At 42.9% G+C, this 23,785-nt stretch overlaps 1 protein-coding gene across 3 annotated transcripts in view; it reads left to right on the top strand.

Annotated features, from left to right (window-relative positions):
* Window positions 1-22,672, top strand: part of LOC115135941 (G protein-coupled receptor kinase 6-like) — a 67,249-nt gene extending 44,577 nt beyond the window's left edge. For 2 of the 3 annotated variants that reach the window (XM_029671178.2, XM_029671180.2), the window contains exons 3-16: window positions 1,246-1,358; window positions 3,005-3,082; window positions 3,311-3,411; window positions 4,042-4,134; window positions 8,481-8,544; window positions 8,979-9,119; window positions 12,162-12,352; window positions 12,769-12,806; window positions 13,690-13,779; window positions 14,356-14,564; window positions 14,887-15,024; window positions 15,254-15,391; window positions 16,345-16,479; window positions 18,789-22,672. In XM_029671178.2, coding sequence (XP_029527038.1) covers window positions 1,246-1,358; window positions 3,005-3,082; window positions 3,311-3,411; window positions 4,042-4,134; window positions 8,481-8,544; window positions 8,979-9,119; window positions 12,162-12,352; window positions 12,769-12,806; window positions 13,690-13,779; window positions 14,356-14,564; window positions 14,887-15,024; window positions 15,254-15,391; window positions 16,345-16,479; window positions 18,789-18,839 — 1,580 coding nt within the window. In that variant the 3' untranslated portion in view covers window positions 18,840-22,672. The remainder of the gene's footprint in view (window positions 1-1,245; window positions 1,359-3,004; window positions 3,083-3,310; window positions 3,412-4,041; window positions 4,135-8,480; window positions 8,545-8,978; window positions 9,120-12,161; window positions 12,353-12,768; window positions 12,807-13,689; window positions 13,780-14,355; window positions 14,565-14,886; window positions 15,025-15,253; window positions 15,392-16,344; window positions 16,480-18,788) is intronic. The other variant, XM_029671179.2, reaches the window with a different exon arrangement.
* Window positions 22,673-23,785: the final 1,113 nt, after the last annotated feature.

A 23,785-nucleotide genomic window follows, 5' to 3' on the forward strand; every position in this document is an offset into this window, starting at 1 on the left:
GTGGTCTTGTAACAGGGCCAAAAACCATCCATCCATTGAAAGCAACAATAGATGTGAGAAAGGCCAGGGCTCAGGGGGGGATCTGCATGATCTCTTCCAACTATCTTACTGTCAATAGAGCCTCTGTCAAGGACTGAATGAAATTGCATTGTGGCTAATGCGATTATCTCTATGAAACAGCCATTAGGGGGTCAAATCTTGTTTTGTCCTTCTCACCGTTCCATTGCAGAACCCAATCAGAGACCACATACACTGACAGAACACATAGGGCCCTATAGATACACAACAGAACCACAGCAACCGACAGATGATGAACATGTATCAAAATGATTTAGTGGAAAGACATGGGTAGTTCTATTTTTATAGTGACATTAAAGGGCAAATCTGTCATTTGATCGATGACAAATAAGACATTGTCGACCCAAATAAGAAAAGTGTGTTGCTAAATTAGTCTGCAACATGATTTAAACCTTAGGCTGCATCACTGGACATCTCTACAGTATTATCTCATAACAGAATTAACTTCTAACAAAACTAAATGAATTAAGTTATAAATAAACTTAAATGAATTTCATTAAGGCACAGTAGAGCTTTTGTGTTTGAGTTGAGAGCATGTAAGGCACATATAGGCCTAACACTTCCAAAACAATGTATGCTACTGAAAAATACCAAATGATGTTCTCCTTTTGCATATTCAGAGAGAGAATGGAAAAGGAACATTCTCTGCCGTCGTCTTTATGAACAGCTAGCTATAGCGGTGTGCATGTGCACGTGTGCTGGTATGTGTCTACAGCTGCTCTCTGGTTACGGAGACGAGCTTGGAGTAGCTCTCAATGTATTTAGTCACGGTTGCTATCAATAACGGCTACCTGCACACGTCCTCCTGGATCCATCATACAGCCTCCTCGATATCCTTTGTGTCTACCTGAGCCACAGATGCAAATCGCCATTTCCCTCCGGCAATGGTTTGGTAGTTTGATACCATAGTACTCATACATTTGCTAATATGCTCTGTGTGTGTGTGTGTGTGTGTGTGTGTGTGTGTGTGTGTGTGTGTGTGTGTATATATACAACGTGTTTAAGTGCACAAATGCATTTGAGTAGGCGTGAGCGCGTGTATTATGCACAGTATATATTTCTATACATCAGCCCGACTTCTAATGTGTGTTTTTGTGCTTGAGTGTTTTCATTCTACCCTGAGAGAGGCCCTCATTGACTCCCTCTCTGTCTTGTCTCCTTCAACAGAGAAAGACTACATCAGCATTTGTGAGCGGCAGCCAATCGGACGCACGCTCTTTCGGCAGTTCTGTGAAACCCGGGCTGAGCTGAGACGTTGTGTCAAATTTCTGGACGCTGTGGTAAGAAAGACAGACAGGCAGGATTAAAACTCTTGTGTTTGTTTTTCCTCGAGATGCACATCTTCAGAAGGACTCTGAATTGGCTTATCTAGATGTATTAGGGGAAAGTGTAGGAGGGGAGAGAAGTGTAGGAGGGAAGGGAAGGGTAGAAGGATAGTAGGGGAGGGATGGGTAGGAGGATAGTAGGGGAGGGAAGGCTAGGATGGGAGGGAAGGGTAGGAGAGGAGGGAAGGGTAGGAGAGAAGAGGAGGGTAGGGTAGGAGAGTAGAGGAGGGAAGGGTAGGAGGATAGTAGGGAAGGGTAGGAGAGGTGAGGAGGGAAGGGTAAGGTAGGAGGGAAGGGTCAGAGGGGAGGTGAAGGGTTGAAGGGAAGGGTCGGAGGGGAGGAAAGGGTCGGAGGGGAGGTTAGTAGCTAATGGAATACAGGAACTCGTGACTTCTGGGAGAAAAGTAATTATACCACCCTCCGCTGCCCCTCCCCCTCGTCTTCTTTCTCAGTGAATGTGCCCCGCGCTACGCTCTTGTGGAAGAATGTTTAGGTCACATTTGTGGTGTTCTTAACACCAGTCACGGGGGGGAGGGGGGATCCCCCTCCTAATGGCTCAATGATAAACCTGAACTTCCTATCTCCACCCTGGCTGACCCCCGTGGCATTCTTCTAATATACTGTTCTGGAGCACACATATACATACATACACCACACTCATTCCTGCATGCACGCATTCACACACTCAGTCATGACCTATCCACTTTACCTCCTTCCCTCTAACACATTATAACTGGCACACGTGTATGTTGATCTGAGGAGTGTTGTTGTAGCTAGATCCTCTCTGGTTTATTAACAAATGCAAAAGCCTACAAGTATAAAAAGGCTTAATAGGAGGATGCTACTAGCACAGCGAAAATAGTCAATGGAAGTAGAATGATGAATAGATGGCTGACTTTGTGAAATAAGAGATAGCAGATAGCAGTCTTCTCCGACTTCATAAGTAGTGAGCATGTCCTTTTACTGCACAGTCTCCTTCCTGCCTCTCACAGAGCCTGGGCTACATGAGAGAGAGCAAATGAGATTGGAACCGTCTGAACTGTCACTAACCATTATGGACAAGTTGTGCTGCGAGTCCAGCGGACGCACTTTAAAGTGAGGCTCTTAGCGTACTGTAAATCATGCTGCTGGATGGAGGGTGGAGGGTGGCATGACACAAGGGCCTGACGCTGTTGTATTTGGCGGGATTTAGGAATCAACAACCCAGAGAGAACTATGAATCAAAATGGTGGTTAGGAGTGGGACCCAGGTTCGTGACACTGTAGAACTGTGCTGTAGTGTACTAGGGAGGTACTTACAGTAGGCCTGGGTCGTGTTCAGTAGGCATGAAACCAAAACATTTTATGATGAAATAAACAATGTTCATATTGGTATATATTACCTCTTTCTATTCAAAAGTATTTTTCTATTTCATGCCTACTACAGTGATTTGGTAACGTGGTTCTAGTACCATTAGAGGTTGTACAGAAAGTACTGTGATTGTAGGCTACTAGCTATAGTGGAAAAGGTAGAACTGACCTATTGGAGCAGATGTCACTGTACAGGTGTGTGCTTGTGCCTCTGTTTGAATAATGTATGTTACTGTTTCTTCCCCCCACCAGGCAGAGTATGAGGTCAGTCCAGATGAGAAGAGGAGGGAGTGTGCTCAGGAGCTCCTAGACAAGTACTTCAGCCCAAAGGTGCAGTAGAATAACCTATTCTCAGGCAATGAGTGATTTCATGTCAAATATTCAATAATGTTGATGTGTGGTTTCCCAGAACCAGACTAAACCTATTCCTGGACTAAAAATCACTTTAAATTGAGATACTCCATCGAGCATGCTTTTTAATCCAGGAGTGGGCTTAATCTGGGCCTATGATGTCATATATACGTAATTCACGTTGTATTGTGTTCCATCGCCCTGTAGTCAGAGGATCACATTCCTGAGTTGGGGGAGGACATGGTGGGTCAGTTTACAGAGAGGCTGGAGCAGGAGCCCTGTAAAGAACTCTTCAATGAGTGCACCAGGTGAGTCTGTCTCTCAACACAGAAACACAGTAACAGAGAATACACTAACATATAATACTTACTCAGCATATGGGATGTATTCAAGATCAGAAAAGGTAGATATTTTAAGATAATTTCTCCATTATTCAACAAAGGAAGTCAGTTAAGAATAAAGGGTAATTTTCAGTGAGTTTTCCTATAAACTGTCTACTGCATTGTGCAACATCCTCTGAACAGTTGTCCACACTGGGCGTGTCAATAGCATGTTGAGGGTATGTGGCTGCTGATGAATATTGTTCTAATTAATCACCCTTAGCCACTTCAATCACCCGCCATTCCGCTCAGCATTGTTTCTATTTTTGAACATTCTCACAACTGTTCCAACAACACTACGACCCTGAACAGACCTTTTGTGTCATTGCTGCCTCTGGTTGTGGTTAATGAATGTTTAGATGTGAACTGATGTTTGGGGTATAGTAGTCAGAGAGATGGGCCCATGGCGTAGCAGCATGGTATATGTGTAGGGCATGAGGGTCTTCTTGACCATGTGACCTGACCAGGAAGAACTCTGGGCCTTAGGAGGGACCTAAGGCCCAGTTAGTGGGCTGTCTGTTTTCTGACTGCCTTCTGTCTCTCTGTCCTCTGTTTTAGACTGATCCATGACTACCTGAGTGTGGCTCCCTTCGCAGACTACATCGACAGCATGTACTATAACCGATTCCTGCAGTGGAAGTGGCTGGAGAGGTACAGACAGACAGACAGACAGACAGACAGACAGACAGACAGACAGACAGACAGACAGACAGACAGACAGACAGACAGACAGACAGACAGACATATAAGACTGAGTAAACCCCTACACAGCGCGAGTGATTAAATGTCACTGTTACTTCACACCGCCTCCATATACAGTGCCTTCAGAAAGTAGTCAGACCCCTTGACTTTTTCCACATTTTGTTATGTTAGTCTTATTCTAAAATTGACTAAATTGTTTTTTTTCCCCTCATCAATCTACACACAATACCCCAAAATGACAGAACAAAAACAGGTTTGTAGAACGTTTTTCTAATTTATATATATTTTTTACACAGAAATATCACATTTACATAAGTATTCAGACCCTTTACTCAGTACTTTGTTGAAGCACCTTTGGCAGTGATTACAGCATTGAGTCTTCTTGGGTATGACGCTACAAGCTTGGCACACCTGTATTTGGGGAGTTTCTCCCATTCTTCTCTGCAGATCCTCTCAAGCTTTTCAGGTTAGATGGGGAGTGTTTCTGCACAGCTATTTTCAGGTCTCTCCAGAGATGTTCGATCAGGTGCAAGTCCGAGCTCTGGCTGGGCCATTCAAGGACATTCAGAGACTTACCCCGAAGCCACTCCTGTGTTGTCTTGGCTGTGTGCTTAGGGTCCTTGTCCTGTTGGAAGGTTGACCTTCGCCCCAGTCTGAGGTCCTGAGTGCTCTGGAGCAGGTTTTCATCAAGGATCTCTCTGTACTTTGCTCCGTTCATCTTTCCCTCGATCCTAACTAGTCTCCCAGTCCCTGCCGCTGAAAATCATTCCCACAGCGTGATGCTGCCACCACCATGCTTCACCGTGCCAGGTTTCCTCCAGATGTGATGCTTGGCATTCAGACCAAAGAGTTCAATCTTGGTTTCATCAGACAAGAGAATCTGTTTCTCATGGTCTGAGAGTCTTTAGGTGCCTTTTGGCAAACTCCAAGCGGGCTGTCATGTGCCTTTCTGAGGAGTGGCTTCCATCTTGCCGCTCTACCATAAAGGCCTGATTGGTGGAGTGCTGCAGAGATGGTTATCATTCTGGAAGACTCTCCCATCTCCACAGAGTAACTCTATAGCTTTATCAGAGTAACCATGGGCTTCTTGGTCACCTCCCTGACCAAGGCCCTTCTCCCCCGATTGCTCAGTTTGCCCATGCGGCCAGCTCTAGGAAGAGGCTTGGTTTTTGCTCCGAGATGCACTGTCACCTGTGGGACCTTATAGGAACAGGTGTGAGCCTTTGCAAATCATGTCCAATCAATTGAATTTACCACAGGTGGACTCCAATCAAGTTCTAGAAATATCTCAAGGATGATCAATGGAAACAGGATGCACCTGAGCTCAATTTCGAGTCTCATAGCAAAGGGTCTGATTACTTGTAAATAAGCTATTTCTGTTTTTGTTTTTTATATATTTGCAAACATTAAAAAAAAACCTGTCACTTTGTCATTGTGTGTAGATTCCACTCAATACGGAAGTGGTCAGATGATGCAGATTCTAAGCTACAGAACTGTTTTGCTAGCACAGACTGGAATATGTTCCAGACGACTGTGAGCAACTGGCAAGTGTCTTAAACCAGCATGTTTCAAGCAGATCACCATAGTCCCTGTGCCCAAGAACACTAAGGTAACCTGCCTAAAGGACTCCTGACCTGTAGCACTCACGTCTGTAGCCATGAAGAGCTTTCAAAGGCTGGTCATGGCTCACAACACCATTATCCCAGAAACCCTAGACCTGCTCCAATTTGCATACCACCCCAACAGATCCACAGACGATGCAATCTGTATTGCACTCCACACTGCCCTTTCACACCTGGACAAAAGGAACACCTACGTGAGAATGCTTTTCATTGACTACAGCTCAGCGTTCAACATCATAGTGCCCTCAAAGCTCATCGCCAAGCTAAGGACCTTGGGACTAAACACCTCCCTCTGCAACTGGATCCTGGACTTCCTGACGGGCTGTCTCCAGGTGATAAGGGTAGGTAACAACAAATATGCCACGCTGATCCTCAACATGGGAGCCCCTCAGGGGTTCGTGCTCAGTCCCCTCCTGTACTCCCTGTTCACCCATGACTGCATGGTCAAGCATGACTCCAACACCATCATTAAGTTTGCCGACAACACAACAGTGGTAGGCCTGGTCACGGCAACGATGAGCCAGCCTATAGGGAGGAGATCAGAGACCTGGCAGTGTGGTGCCAGGATAACAACCTCTCCCTCAATGTGAACAAGACAAAGGAGATGATTGTGGACTACAGGAAAAGGAGGGCCGAGCACGTCCCCATTCTCATCGACGGGGCTGTTGTGGAGCAGGTTGAGAGCTTCAAGTTCCTTGGTTTCCACATCCCCAATTAATTATCATGGTCCACACACACCAAGACAGTCTCCCCTCTGGAGACTGAAACGATTTAGCATGGGTCCTCAGATCCTCAAACAGTTCTTCAGCTGCACCATCGAGAGCATCCTGACTGCTTGCATCACCGCCTGATATGGCAACTGCTCGGCCTCCGACCGCAAGGCACTACAGAGGGTAGTGCGTACAGCCCAGTACATCACTGGGGCCTAGCTTCCTGCCATCCAGGACCTCTATACCAGGTGGTGTCAGAGGAAGGCCCTAAAAATTGCCAAAGACTCCAGCCACCCTAGTAATAAACTGTTCTCTCTGCTACCGCACGGCAAGCGGTACCGGAGCGCCAAGTTGAGGTCCAAAAGACCTCTTAACAGCTTCTACCCCAAGCCATAAGACTCCTGAACGGCTAATCAAATGGCTGCCCGGATTATTAGCATTATTGTTGCGCTTTAATTATTATTATTATTATTTTTAATTACTTCTGTTTATTTTTGTAAATACTTTCTTAACACTTATTTTTCTTAAAACAACATTGTTGGTTAAGGGCTTGTAAGTAAGCATTTCACTGTAAGGTCTACACCTGTTGTATTCGGGGTATGTGACAAATAACATTTGATTTGCTGAGAAAATAATATTTAATCCATTTTAGAATAAGGCTGTAACGTAACAAAATGTGGAAAAAGTCAAGGGGTCTGAATACTTTCCGAAGGCACTGTACCCTCTACCACTTAGTGGGGCTGTGTCTTTTGTCACTCGGCTTAGTGTACAAAACATTAAGACATTTGTTGAGGCATGGACTCTACAAGGTGTCAAAAGCGTTCCATAGGGATGCTGGCCCATGTTGACGCCAATGCTTACCAATAACCGGGAGGTTAGTATGTCTTGGGGCTATGATCTTTGATCATGATATCCGTAATCATGGCAGTGTCCACATTAATGTCAAGTGTTGAGAAGCATATTCTATTCTTATTTACAATAAAAGTGACTCCAAAAATGACAGTACATTATTTACCATTCATTTCTATGGGGCACAAAATAATCAGAAACACAACCAAAACAAACTGCAAATGCATTCAGCAAGATTGTAGAGTCGCAACCTTTATGTAGTTATTGCGTGCTTGGAATATGGGAACAAATACTAAACTTTTGATAAGAATCTTTATGGGTGTCAATCATTTTTAACCCAACTTTTGAGTAAAAAAAATATTACTAATTAAACCAAATCTATTTTTCTGAGCAATTTGTATTATTATAAAATATCATATCATCCCGATTGTTTTGAGCATACAATATAGCTCAGTATTTCAATGATTTATTTTATACAGTCATTATTGCACATTCCAGTTTTGGTATTGTTCATATCCATACTCATGCTTGTCCTATATGGGTAATTTAAAGACCTTTATCCCAGAAGGCCAATCATGCATGGGATGCAAATAAGTATTTTGGGGAACAGATTTATTTATGTAAATACATGAGTCCTGGTCTCTATATTTAATACATTAGCAAACAGAACATGTCTCCAATCTCCAGCCTAGCAGAGGCAAGGCTTCTGCAATGGTCTTCCTATAAGAGTCATCGGTGTGACTAAAGAGATAAGTTTATCCTTACTCTTTCATCACGGTGTGTATCCCAAATGACACCCTATTCCCTTTTTATAGTGCACAACGTTTGACCAGGGCCCATAGGATCCCATCTTGGGCCGAACTCAAGTCCATTTACAAGATAAGACAGAACGTATTAAACAAGAGGGTTTTATTCCCCTATTGCTGTCCTTTGACAGAATAGTGTTTTTAAAGCAAACCTTTTGTAAAAGTGACTTACAAAGTCAAATGTGTATGTTCAGATGCATTGCTGCTGTACAGTCAATGTATGTCGATAAAGTTGAGCACATTTTCCCACAAGGGACAATAAAGTTGTTGTTTTGTATTGTGTTGACCCTTTTTCTGTGTTCTCACAGGCAGCCAGTCACTAAGAACACATTCCGACAGTACAGGGTATTAGGGAAGGGAGGCTTCGGTGAGGTAAGGTCTGCCTCTGTCTCTATGTCTCCTTAACTAAAGCTTCCTTTCATTTAGAATTATATTTTACAAGTGGATAATAAGAAATAAAGATAGTGGTCTCTTATAATCTTCATCATCCCTCAAAGGGATGAATTTATAAATGATCAACGAGGACCAACAAAGACCTCAGTGTGGATGTGATTTGATGGGCCCATTATCAACTGTGTCTTTGTGTGTTTTTGGGATACAAGCGCCATTAACTGGTGTCCTCTTGAGCTCTCCTCATGTGGAATGGCCTGAGCCATGGTCATGCCTCCATGACAGTGTATTTACTGGGCGAGAGTAGACATTGTGGTGTTCAACTATGAAAAACCTACAATATGCAGTTAACTTGCCTTCTCTATTTATCTTCTCCCCCCTCTCTCTGTCTCTCTTTCATCCACTTTTCATGTCAGGTGTGTGCGTGCCAGGTGCGTGCCACAGGGAAGATGTACGCATGTAAGAAGTTGGAGAAGAAGAGGATCAAGAAGAGGAAAGGAGAGTCCATGGCCTTGAATGAGAAGCAGATTCTAGAGAAAGTCAACAGTAGGTTTGTAGTAAGTATATGAGCTACCCACTTACCTCCTACTATGTGTCACATTATGTATAATATATGTACAGTTGAAGTCGGAAGTTTACATACTCTTAGGTTGAAGTCATTAAAACTCGTTTTTCAACCACTCCACAAATTTATTGTTAACAAACTATAGTTTTGGCAAGTCGGTTAGGACATCTACTTTGTGCATGACACAAGTAATTTTTCCAACAATTGTTTACAGACAGATTATTTCGCTTATAATTCACTGTATCACAATTCCAGTGGGTCAGAAGTTTACATACACTAAGTTAACTGTGCCTTTAAACAGCTTGGAAAATTCCAGAAAATTATGCCATGGCTTTAGAAGCTTCTGATAGGCTAAATGACATCATTTGAGTCAATTGGAGGTGTACCTGTGGACGTATTTCAAGGCCTACCTTCAAACTCAGGGCCTCTTTGCTTGGCATCATGGGAAAATCAAAAGAAATCAGCCAAGACATTAAAAATATTGTAGACCTCCACAAGTCTGGTTCATCCTTGCGAGCAATTTCCAAATGCCTGAAGGCACCACGTTCATCTGTACAAACAATAGTACGTAAGTATAAACACAATGGGACCACACAGCCGTCATACCACTCAGGAAGGAGACGCGTTCTGTCTCATAGAGATAAACATACTTTGGTACGAAACGTGCAAATCAATCCCAGAACAACACCAAAGGACCATGTGAAGATGCTGGAGGAAACAGGTACAAAAGTATCTATATCCACAGTAAAACGAGTCCTATATCGACATAACCTGAAAGGCCGCTCAGCAAGGAAGAAGCCACTGCTCCAAAACCACCATAAAAAAGCCAGACTACGGTTTGCAACTCCACATGGGGACAAAGATTGTACTTTTTGGAGAAATGTCCTCTGGTCTGATGAAAGAAAAATAGAACTGTTTGGCCATAATGACCATTGTTATGTTTGGAGGAAAAAGGGGGAGGCTTGCAAGCCGAAGAACACCATCAACATCATGTTGTGGGGGTGCTTTGCTGCAGGAGGGACTGGTGCACTTCACAAAATAGATGGCATCATGAGGCAGGAAAATTATGTGGATATATTGAATCAACATCTCAAAACATCAGTCAGGAAGTTAAAGCTTGGTCGCAAATGGGTCTTCCAAATGGATAATGACCCCAAACATACTTCCAAAGTTGTGGCAAAATGGCTTAAGGACAACAAAGTCAAGGTATTGGAGTGGCCATCACAAAGCCCTGACCTCAATCCTATAGAAATTTGTGGACAGAACTGAAAAAGTGTGTGCGAGCAAGGAGGTCTACAAACCTGATTCAGTTAGGAGGAATGAGCCAAAATTCACCCAACTTGCTCCCACAGTTGATTTCTTCAAACCAAGCTGCTTACCTATTGCAGATTCAGTCTTCCCAGCCTGGTGCAGGTCTACAATTTTGTTTCTGGTGTCCTTTGACAGCTCTTTCGTCTTGGCCATAGTGGAGTTTGGAGTGTGACTGTTTGAGGTTGTGGACAGGTGTCTTTCATACTGATAACAAGTTCAAACAGTTGACAATGATCCCAAACACACCGCCAGGGCAACGAAGGAGTGGCTTCGTAAGAAGCATTTCAAGGTCCTGGAGTGGCCTAGCCAGTCTCCATATCTCAACCCCATAGAAAATCTTTGGAGGGAGTTGAAAGTCTGTGTTGCCCAGCAACAGCCCCAAAACATCACTGCTCTAGAGGAGATATGCATGGAGGAATGGGCCAAAATACCAGCAACAGTGTGTGAAAACCTTGTGAAGACTTACAGAAAACGTTTGACCTCTGTCATTGCCAACAAAGGGTATATAACAAGGTATTGAGATAAAATTTTGTTATTGACCAAATGATTATTTTCCACCATAATTTGCAAATAAATTCATTAAAAATCCTACAATGTGATTTTTCTGGATTTTTTTTCTTCTCATTTTGTCTGTCATAGTTGAAGTGTACCTATGATGAAAATTACAGGCCTCTCTCATCTTTTTAAGTTGGAGAACCTGCACAATTGGTGGCTGACTAAATACTTTTTTTCCCCACTGTATGTCCAAACTTTTGACTGGTACTGTATGTAATATACACTGAGTGCACAAAACATTAAGAACACCTTCCTAATATTGAGTTGCTACCATACCCTGTTCAAAGGCACTTAAAATATTTTGCCTTGCCCAGTCATCCTCTGGATGGCACACACACAATCAATGTCTCAATTGTCTCAAGGCTTAAAAATCTTTCTTTAACCTGTCTCCTCCCCTTCGTCTACACTGACTGAAGTAGATTTAACAAGTGACATCAATAAGGGATCATAACTTTTCCCTGGATTCACCTGGTCAGTCTGTCTTGGAAAGAGCAGCTGTTATTAATGTTTTGTATTGTAATTCAACTGAACTACATTCATATATGATGCACCACTTACTCATTTTTCCTTATATAGATGTCAAGTTGACTGACCTCAATGAATTCAACTGTCGACCACAACTAAACTGTTGACCGCAACTAAACTGTTGACCCAACTCATCTTTTGACAGCAACATTAAAAATGTTGACCATTTGAGTCTAGATGGCTCTTCCAGACTACTGTCTAATAACTCAGATCATAATAATAAGAAGAAGAATAACACTATTAATTAAAAGATAACATCAGGGTTTGATTCAGTTGGGTTTGTTTTCATTTCAAGTGACCCCACACATAATTTCAACATATTTTAGTTGTCCAAAATAAATGGTCCAATGTGCTAGCCAAAAGTGGCACAAATGCTACTCTCCTTCTCCTACCTCATAGCTTTGTTAATTGTGTATATTAGAAGTAGTAGAAATATGATTTTCAAACTGGTCTCTTAGCCAAGTGTCCTATTCATTAGGGCACACCATAGCAGAATGAGAGAAACGTTTTGCAACAAAATGCAAAAAAAAACACTTCTTATTGAACAAGTTCAGGTAATCCCTCCACATTTTAGTCAGTTTTGTTTTGTTTTCATCTGTTTGGTGCCTAATGCAGACGGCCATGTTGTCTGTGTGTCTTGAAGGTGAGTCTAGCATACGCGTATGAGACAAAGGACGCTCTGTGTCTAGTGCTGACTCTGATGAACGGGGGAGACCTCAAGTTCCACATCTATCACATGGGAGAGGCCGGCTTCGAGGAGAAGAGGGCTGTGTTCTACTCTGCAGAGCTGGCCTGTGGCCTGGAGGACCTGCACAGAGAGAGGATCGTCTACAGGTGAGGCTACACACAGGCACACTCACACACAGGAACAGACACACTCACACATAGGAACAGACACACACACACACACAGAAATACACACACACACAAGGCTGTTCTGATAGAATGGTTCAGCGGGTACTCGACTTCCTGCGTACAAGGCTACAGGAACTTTATGGAGCATATTTAGTGTTTACACAACTATCAGCTTATAAGAGAGGATGGAGAGAGAGATAGATAGGAGGGAGTGAGAGATTGGGAGAACGATAGATGGCAAGACGTTGGGAGAGAGAAAGAGAGACAAAGGAAGACAAAGAGCAGAGAGCTTTCAAAGTTTTGTAAATCTGTCTGTCAGCTGCTCACAAGGCTGATGGAAGAGAGAGAAGTTAGTTATTGGTTTTATAACTCCTGGTATTGCTGTCTTTTTCCAGGGACCTGAAGCCTGAAAACATACTATTGGATGACCATGGTGAGTAAAGATAGAGATGGAAATAATATGAATGCCCACTATACAAGTAAATAAATGTTTTATGGACCATCCCTGGTCCTGGAGACCACCCCATGGTCCTGGAGACCACCCCATGGTCCTGGAACAATGCTATTGGTCCAGCCGAGCACTACTTTAAAACACTTGATTAAACTAATCAAGTTCTTGATGATTAATTGAATAATATATCAGGTGTGTTAGTGATGGGCTGGAACAAAAGCCTACACACACTATAGCTCTCTGTAACCAGAGTTGGTACAGTAACTACTGCCTTACTGCATGTGTGAACCGAGGCTGTCGTTCTGTAATTCACCAATAGAGGGAGTACATTGTCTATCAAAAGACCTCTCTCAAGACCGGAGGGCTCCTGCTTTCTTCCAAGGTTGTCAGTGAAGCCTGCGGCCACTGAGTAGTGCTCTTTAGCAAACAACATAAGGTTTCCAAGGTACATGGCTTTCATAAGATCTGCTTTACTCCAGGATGCCCTGATATACATAGTCTGTGGTCCAGACTCCAGACTGGAGATAGCATGTTATATGACATATGGTTGAATGTCACAGCGTTGAGGTGTGTTATATGTAAGACCGTATGTCTTGTTTTGTTGCATCGTGATTGGCCATTTCCATTGATATGCATAATCTGTGGGGATAGCATGTCATATGACATAAGGTTAAGTGTCACAGCGTTGAGGTGTATTATGTCATGTGTCTGTGATACTGTATGTATGTTGTTTCATGTCATATTCGGAAATCTCGATTGAGATGCATCTTTTGTGGGGATCGCATGTGATATGTCATAAGGTGAACTGTTTCAGCATTAGGTGGTGGTGTACTGTAACAGTGCGTGTTGTGCCGTGTTCCTTTAGGTCATATCCGGATATCAGACCTGGGCTTGGCAGTCCACGTTCCCGAGGAAGAGACCATCAAGGGTCGGGTGGGCACTGTAGGGTACATGGGTAAGCACCATTCAACACCATTCAGCAAAAGATATTCAACACTTTTTTTCAAATACTGTTACTGTACTGTATAATGAACAGTACAAATGTAAATGGTACTTTCATTATCTGTAATCATGTCTCTGGGTCTACGTGTGTCTACGTGTGTATACACATGCCTGTGGGCCGATCATCCTAATGTGTGTGTGTGTGTGTGTCTGTGTGTGTGTCTGTGTGTGTGTGTCTACGTGTGTCTACGTGTGTATACACATGCCTGTGGGCCGATCATCCTAATGTGTGTGTGTGTCTGTGTGTGTGTCTGTGTGTGTGTGTCTGTGTGTGTGTGTCTACGTGTGTATACACATGCCTGTGGGCCGATCATCCTAATGTGTGTGTGTGTGTGTGTCTGTGTGTGTGTGTCTACGTGTGTCTACGTGTGTCTACGTGTGTATACACGTGCCTGTGGACCGATCATCCTAATGTGTGTGTGTGTGTCTGTGTGTGTGTCTGTGTGTGTGTGTCTACGTGTGTATACACGTGCCTGTGGGCCGATCATCCTAATGTGTGTGTGTGTGTGTGTGTGTGTGTGTGTGTCAGCTCCAGAGGTGGTGAAGAATGAGCGCTACACATTCAGCCCAGACTGGTGGGCGCTGGGCTGTCTGCTGTATGAGATGATCGAGGGCCAGTCTCCCTTCCAGCAGCGCAAGAAGAAGATCAAACGTGAGGACGTGGAGAGGCTGGTCAGAGACGTGGAGGAGGAGTACTCAGACAAGTTCTCAGAGGACGCCAAGTCCCTCTGCAAAATGGTACCTGACTACAGCACCTCCTCATATTGTCAACAACATAGAATCATGCTTTGTTGTCGGTTGGCACAGGCATTTGCTTTGCATATCAAAATATATCTTTAGGGTAATAATTTATTTGTGAAGGCAGCGTCATGTTTTCAACAGATTTTCATTCATGACGTACATTTGTAATGTCATAAGCAAAGAAGGTTGTCTGTCATGATTTTAAAACTAACTCCAAACACATACAGCAGATCAGTGCATAATTCAACAGTATAACAATATAACATATTTACTTTGTTGCTTAGTAACACTGCTGTCACTCTCTCATGTCTCTGCCCAGCTGCTGGCTAAAGAGCCCAGTGAGAGGCTGGGCTGCCAGGGGGAGGGGGCTACGGAGGTGAAGGCCCACCCCATCTTCCGATCCATCAACTTCAAGAGGCTGAAAGCTGGCAGGCTGAAGGCCCCCTTCACCCCTGATGTAAGGAAACATCATGGTAGTCTTCTCGTATAGGATGAATCAGCTGCCTCCACTTGTTGATGTTATAGTGTATGTGCACGGATGTGTTTATATGCCATATGTCCTTATTAATCCCCTCGAGAGTAGATAAGAAGGCATTGTCAGAGCACAAGCACATGATTACATAAATGTACAGTGCATATGCAACACAGGATGTTCAGCAGACATACATTGTTGTTTGCTTCCCCAGCCCCAGGCCATTTACTGTAAGGACGTGCTGGACATTGAGCAGTTCTCCACGGTCAAGGGGGTGGAGTTGGAGCCCAAAGATGACTCATTCTACTGTAAAGTGTCCACAGGCAGCGTGTCCATCCCCTGGCAAATGGAGGTCAGAGGTCACACAATAACACACGCACCAAAAGGAAGCAACCTGTACTCAATCTTTTCATCTATGAACCTATTTCACATCACGTAACGTCCTGGACAAGTCAGTTAATTGTAACTTGTCTCATGCAATATGAAGACTCTCATATGCAGACGCTAGACACTATCCCCCAAGTATACAACCAAGCAATATTTAGGAAAGGTTCACTGATAAAGGGACATGCCGTACCAGGTGGTGATACAGCCCGCCAGGATGCTCTAGATTGTGCATCTGTAGAAGTTTGTGAGTGCTTTTGGTGACAAGCCGAATTTCTTTGAGTCATTTCAAAGACAAAGTGTCAGTCAGTTATTTTGCCATCAGCTATGGCCGACAGACACTGGCCAAATTACTCCTATTACTCCTATTACTCCTTACTCCTATCATTTACCCTGACATGTCCCTTTATCAGTGAAGCTGTTATTTACCCTGATATGTCCCTTTATCAGTGAAGCTGTTATTTACCTTGACATGTCCCTTTATCAGTGAAGCTGTTATTTACCTTGACATGTCCCTTTATCAGTGAAGCTGTTATTTACCTTGACATGTCCCTTTATCAGTGAAACTGTTATTTACCCTGACATGTCCCTTTATCAGTGAAGCTGTTATTTACCCTGACATGTCCCTTTATCAGTGAAGCTGTTATTTACCTTGACATGTCCCTTTATCAGTGAAGCTGTTATTTACCCTGACATGTCCCTTTATCAGTGAAGCTGTTATTTACCCTGACATGTCCCTTTATCAGTGAAGCTGTTATTTACCCTGACATGTCCCTTTATCAGTGAAGCTGTTATTTACCCTGACATGTCCCTTTATCAGTGAAGCTGTTATTTACCCTGACATGTCCCTTTATCAGTGAAGCTGTTAAACTATGGATTTGGGGTTTGAGGTTGTGATCAGATTGTTTTTTCTGGTTCCAGATGATTGAGTCCGAGTGCTTTCAGGAGCTCAACGTGTTTCATACGGATGGGACAGTTCCCCCGGACCTGGACTGGAGAGGACAGCCCTCGCCTGCTCCTAAACAGGGGCTGCTACAGAGGCTTTTTGGGAGACAGGTTAGATCCTCAACCTTATTAAAGCTAGAACATCAGCGTTGTGTGCGTCATCGATTCTACATGATATTTTATACTTGATTTGTTAGGTCTCTGTATGTTTTGTGCTGTAGGTGTATGGATTCTTATTGACTATGGGTATTTTTTGATAAACCAGAATGCACCTATTGTAGCACAATGTACTACATCACCCATAATGCTCTGTGTAAGATATCACAACGAGCAGTATGGGTACTGTAGTACATCATTATCAAATATAGCCCTTTTTACATCAGCAGATGTCACAAAGTGCTTATACAGAAAACCAACCTAAAACCCCAAACAGCAAGCAATGCAGATATAGAAGCACAGTGGCTCGGAAAAACTCACTAGAAAGGCAGGAACCTAGGAGGAAACCAAGCTCTGAGAGGAACCAGGCTCTGTGGGTTGGCCAGTCCTCTTCTGGCTGTGCCGGGTGGAAATTATAAGAGTACATGGCCATTAAGGCCAGATTGTTCGTCAAGACGTTCAAACATTCATAGATGATCAGCAGGGTCAAATAATAATCACAGTGGTTGTGGAGGGTGCAACAGCTCAGCACCTCAGGAGTATATGTCAGTTGGAGGGGTGCAGCAGAAGAGAAGAGGGAGAGAGCGTACATACATAGACTATTGCAGCATAGATACTGGAGGCTGTCACTGATACTGGAGGCCTTGTCCGAAGATACCTTCGGACAAGGCCAACCAGGCAGGATATAACCCCACCAACTTTGCCAAAGCACAGCCCCCACACCAATAGAGGGATATCAACAGATCACCAACTTATTACCCTGAGACAAGGCTGAGAATAGCCCACGAAGATCTCCACAACCGCACGAGCCCGAGGGGGCGCAAAACCCGACGGGAAGATCACGTCAGTGACTCAACCACTCAAGTTGAGTATAGCGAAAAAAGCCTGGCACGACGTGATGCACCCCTCCTAGGGACGGCATGGAAGAGCACTCGTAAACCAGTGACGCAGCCCCCGAAATAGGTCAGAGGCAGAGAATCGCAGTGGAGAGAGGGGAGCTGGCAAGGCAGAGACAGCAGGGCGGTTCGTCACTCCAGAGCCTTGCCGTTCACCTTTGCACACCTGGGACAGATTACACTCAATCATATGACCCACTGAAGAGATGAGTATTCAGTAAAGACTGAAAGGTCGAGAACGAGTCTCGGTCTCACATGGATAGGCAGATCATTCCATAACAATTGAGCTCTATAGGAGAAAACCCTGCTTTCAGCTGTTTGCTTAGAAATCCTAGGGACAATGAGGCCTGCGTCTTGTGACCGTAGCGTACGTGTAGGTATGTACGGCAGGACCAAATTGGAGAGATGGGTAGGAGCCAGTCCATGTAAAGCTTTGTAGGTTAGCAGTAAAACCTTGATATCAGCCCTTGCCTTAACAGGAAGCCAGTGTAGAGAAGCTAGCACTGGAGTATTATGAGCTAATGTTTGGTTCTAGTCAAGATTCTAGTATCTGTGTTTTGCACTAAATGAAGTTTATTTATCAAATCAAATTTTATTTGTCACATACACATGGTTAGCAGATGTTAGTGCGAGTGTAGCGAAATGCTTGTGCTTCTAGTTCCGACAATGCAGTAATAACCAACAAGTAATCTAGCTAACAATTCCAAAACTACTACCTTATAGACACAAGTGTAAGGGGATAAAGAATATGTACATAAAGATATATGAGTGAGTGATGGTACAGAGCGGCATAGGCAAGATACAGTAGATGGTATTGAGTGCAGTATATACATATATACATATGAGATGAGTATGTAAACAAAGTGGCATAGTTAAAGTGGCTAGTGATACATGTATTACATAAGGATGCAGTAGATGATATAGAGTACAGTATATACGTATGCATATGAGATGAATAATGTAGGGAACATTATATTAGGTAGCATTGTTTAAAGTGGCTAGTGATATATTTTACATCATTTCCCATCAATTTAGTGCTTTATCCGGGTAGCCCGGAGAGTAGAGCATTGCAGTAGTCTAACCTATAAGTGACAGAAGCATGGCTTAGCTTATCTGCATTATTTTTGGACAAAAAGTTTCAGATTTTTGCAATGTTAGGAATATGGAAATATTCTTGATATGTTCGTCAAGAGTGATCAGGGTCCAGAGTAACAGTTTTATTTGAGACGACTGTACAACCATCGAGATGAATTGTCAGATCATGCTCCTGAAGCTTACATTATGGTATGTCTCCTTATCAATACTTGTCCTCATAAACTTATCTTTGGGCCTCCTGATAATTGCCTGCTCTCTGTTGCCCTCTGTCAGGACTGCTGTGGAAACTGCAGCGACAGTGATGATGAGCCCACCAGGCTGTGACTGAGCACCCTTATCCCAGCCTCACCGATGATCTCATTTGTTTACAGATTTTGCACATTTGTATTTTTAAGATAGTTCTATATAAATATTGGCATGTATATTTTCAATATATAGCCATAAAGTCCATGTTATTTAAAAGTAATCATGATTCAGAATCTGTCCACATTTTCATGCATGGCAACAACAGCTGTGACCATACTGTCACCCCCACATCTCATTTGTTGATGTTGTTCTCAGCCGATATCGCAAGCCTCTTTTCTTTTTCTTTCTCCTTTTCTTTGTCTTATAAAAAGTGTTGACTGGGCTCAGATTGTGAACCATTTTTATTTGATTTGAAATGTATATTCAAAATATATATTATTAATATTTACTTCGTGCAATTCTAGACAATCAAATTCGGATATTTGTGTGAAGCGTAGGCTTAAAAGGAAATTGAAGACTGAGGTGAACTCTTAGTATGAGGTGATATGTACATTTTAGGGTTCTATCTAGAGACATTTGATGTAAGCCAAATAGATATGACTGAACGATGCATATGTAAGTGCACAAGTGCAAAGAAGTGTACCATATATGTGACCTCTAAAGTCCTAAATGTGTCTTCCTAAGAATCTGGGTTTAGGGAAAAAGCATGTTAGTTCCCAACCACATTATGAACTAGAGAAGGGACTTTTCTAAAAACACCCTGCGTTATAGTACAGTAATTCAATTGCCAAAAGGGACCTTTTCGTTACACGTGGATAGCCGAGAATGGCCTTGGAGTTTCCTCTACCATGGCATCCTCTAGATTGCTACACTTTTGTCACAGAGCTGCTGAGTTTAATTTAGCGGTGCACTTATGACCAAACTCGTTTGTTTTAATCCTCAAAATATTTGAATAATTAAGTCCTTCCCATTCAAGGTGCTTCAGACCATGCTGCCTCTCTCTCTCTCTCTCTCTCCTGTCTCCTCTGCTGCTGTTGTACCTCATGTGTTCCTTTGCCATGCTTATGTGTGTCTGTGCATTATGTCACTCAGTGGGATTCTCCTTGTGGATGTGGGACTATAATAGGACTGAGCTCCCTGATAGACTATGGTATCCCCCGCTGAACCCTCCTGACCAGAGACTCTATCAGACTGAGGAAGAGGGGTCAAAGGGGAAGGGAGAGGTTACGGAGAGGTTAAGCCATCTCCATGGAAACCTCTGCACTCCCAACGGAAGTGAAAGAGACTTCCAAAACTCCTCTTACCATCCCCATCTCTCATTGAAATGTTGTTTTATTGTGTGTGATTCTCAGATGAACTTGCCTACATTCCAGTCAATACCGTACTGTACTGTGTAAAGTTATGCTACTTTTGTTTATTTAGCAATATTACTTTTTTTAACCGGTGTAAAGTTAAAACCACAACAACAACAGCTCCACCGTGATACTAGGGCAGGACTTCTAGTCGGATTATTATGACTTTTCTTTACAATGTGCTCCTGAGTCAGGCTTACACATTGAGAGAGGAGGGAGGGCCTCTCTGTCTGTCTGCATCCATGTCACACCTCTGACACTTTCTTCTTGCAATGCACTGATGTTTTGTGTGTGTCCATATTTTACCATAACCACTAGACCAGTGTTTCACAAAATCTGTCCTGGGGACCAGCGGGGTTACATGTTCTGGTTTTTGCTCTAGCATTACACAGCTGATTCAAATAATCAAAGCTTGATGATTCGTTGATTATTTGAATCAGCTGTGTCGTGTAAGGGCAAAAACCCATACGAGAATGCCTTGGGATCCCCAGGACCTAGTTTGAGAAACCCTGTACTAGGCTCTGTCCTGGTCATGATGAGTGAACGTGCTACTGTACAAGGGAGTTCTTGGAACGTTCTCGGAGCATTAGGAGGATGTCTAAATCTCTGTTAGTATTCCAAGCCCAACAGAAGAGCACAAAGCAACAGGTTTTGACAGTGGGTATGAGAACAGTTCAATTTACCAAACATATACTTAACTCTGTAAAGAATGGAATAGACCCACTGGGCAATAACTGAATTCAACAACAACAAAGAAGTCTTATGTGATGACGTTGAATCAACGTGGAAACTGATTGGATTTGCAAGAAGTCAGCAACGTCAGGGAATTCTGTCTTTTTTTCACCCAACTTTTAATCTAAATCCAATGACATGGTGACGTTTTTTGTTGATTTCTCATTGAATTCATGTTATTTGACAACTCAATCAAATGTAAATCAAAGCAAGGCAACAGTAAACATGTTGTCCCCACTAATGATGCTGCACCCCCTTGGGCCAATTAGGAACAACAATTCAAGCTCAAACGGGACAGGAGATATGCTTGTTCAAAGTTTGGAATGTCAGTTAAATACTATAGCGCTGTTCCCTATGTGAAAAGACTATCTGTGAAGTGAAAATGGCAGTTAACGTCTGTTAGTGCCAGACAGTCAAGTCATGGCCTTGTCCAGTTCGTGTGTCACATACCTTACTTTGACTTCAAAGGGTTCAGGGACATTTACTTACGCTTTTAATATTTATCTGTGTGTTTGTTATATTGTGTTACACACCTTCTGTGATTCTACAAGCCTTTCTGGTGAGCTACAGCAGCTGTAAAAAGCTATTTGGTGCACCATGTGCTGAACTGAAATGCTAGGCTATGCTAATGCTAGGCAGTAAAACTGGTCGTGTCTTTAGTAAGGTGCTTCCTTCCTAACATTATCCTGCCATCTTTATCTACCTGTACAATACTTCTACATTTTATTTCAGTTATTTTTTTTAAATCATGTGCTCAATGTTTTTACCTATGTGTTCGCTTCCAAACTGCTTTCTGTGTTCTGTAAATGTTTTTGGTGTGTTGCCATACGCTTGACATTTTGCCAACTATGTTCAGACTGCACTAAGCCCTCACACCTTGGAGGCACACTTTGTGTTACACTTCACTTGGAGAACATGTTTGAGTATGAGGTGGAGGGGGAAAAAGTATCTGAAAGTCCATACAGTGGGGCAAAAAAGTATTTAGTCAGCCACCAATTGTGCAAGTTCTCCCACTTAAAAAGATAAGAGAGGCCTGTACTTTTCATCATAGGTACACTTCAACTATGACAGACATACTTATTTTCCACCATAATTTGTTAATAAATAAATTTAAAATCCTATAAATGTAATTTTCTGGATTTTCTTTTCTCATTTTGTCTGTCATAATTGAAGTGTACCTATGATGACAGGCCTCTCTCATCTTTTTAAGTGGGAGAACTTGCACAATTGGTGGCTGACTAAATACTTTTTTGCCCCACTGTGTATCCTTTGAATACCATATAAAATCAAGCACTTAGTATTCTTTGTCTGATCTATTGTATCTAAGTCCACTTCCCCACTTTTGTTACGTTGCATGTGTGATACCTCCCTGAGCTCAGGAAGGTTGGAGACTTTATTCGTGTTATTAACTTCCTCTGACTCCATTGCCTTCCCACACTGTCTTCTGCAAGACCAAATGTCGTACTGTGTGTCACTAGAGACCAGTACGTATGTCTCTGTTGTCCTACTGTGTTTACATGCCAAATGGAAGCAACCGAGAGGATAATGATGATGATCAAGATCATATGTTGATAATGATGAAAGTGGACTCGTTGACGATAATAATTAGGAAGATGTGAACATGTGCCATGTACATGCTATGTATCACTCTGATGCGATGTTTGTTTGAGCTCTTTTGTTCTCTCTCTCTTTCCGTTCTATCAACTCATACTGTCTGCCTCTAACCTGTCTCCGTAGGTGCCTGTGAAAATGTACATTAGTCATGGCCAGTCAAACTGGACCTCCATGTAACAAAGTATTTTACTTCAATAAAACGTTTTTTGTTTAGCTTTGGCGTGTCTTGTGTAATTCAATCTTGCAAACGAACACAAATATTAATCCAACATGCAACAATTTCAACAATTTTACTCAGTTACAGTTCATATAAGGAAATCAGTCAATACAAATACATTCATTAGGCCCTAATCTATGGATTTCACATGACTGGGCAGGGGCGTAATCATGGCTGGACCTGGTTCCCCAGTGGGAGTGCATAGGCCCACCCACTGGTGAACCAGGGCCAGCCATTCAGAATACATTTTTCCCTACATAAGTGCTTTATTACAGACAGAAATTCCTGCAGTCAGCATGCCAATTGCATGCTTCCTCAAAACTTCAGACATCTGAGGCACTGTTGTATGACAAAACAGCACATTGTAGAGTGGCCTTTTATTGTCCCCAGCACAAGGTGCACCTGTGTAATGATCATGCTGTTTAATCAGCTTCTTAATATGCCACACCTGTCAGGTGGATGGATTATCTTGGCAAAGGAGAAATGCTCACTAACAGTGATGTAAACACATTTCTGCATATGGACAATTTCTGGGATCTTTTATTTCAACACATGAAACATGGGACCAACACTTTACATGTCTCGTTTATATTTTTGTTCAGTGTAGATGACAGTTGCCTGTGTAACAGGTGGGATTTGTAACCGGTAGCTCTGTTTTCCGCGACACGGATCCTGTGTTCTGCCTTACAAACAGGTCAACGGAATTGATTCCATGCAGCGACCCCAAACGGGCACACCGTGCACCACTCCCTAGCATTCTTCTTGCCAATGTCCAGTCTCTTGACAACAAGGTTGATGAAATCCGAGCAAGGATAGCATTCCAGAGGGACATCAGAGACTAACGTTCTTTGCTTCACGGAAACTTGGCTCACTGGAGAGACGCTATCCGGGGCGGTGCAGCCAACGGGTTTCTCCACGCATCGCGCCGACAGAAACAAACATCTTTCTGGTAAGAAGAGTGGCGGGGGCGTATGCCTCATGACTAACGAGACATGGTGTGATGAAAGAAACATACAGGAACTCAAATCCTTCTGTTCACCTGATTTAGAATTCCTCACAATCAAATGTAGACCGCATTATCTACCAAGAGAATTATCTTCGATTATAAT

Source organism: Oncorhynchus nerka, linkage group LG10 (assembly GCF_034236695.1).
Source record: "Oncorhynchus nerka isolate Pitt River linkage group LG10, Oner_Uvic_2.0, whole genome shotgun sequence".
Lineage (NCBI taxonomy): Eukaryota > Metazoa > Chordata > Actinopteri > Salmoniformes > Salmonidae > Oncorhynchus > Oncorhynchus nerka.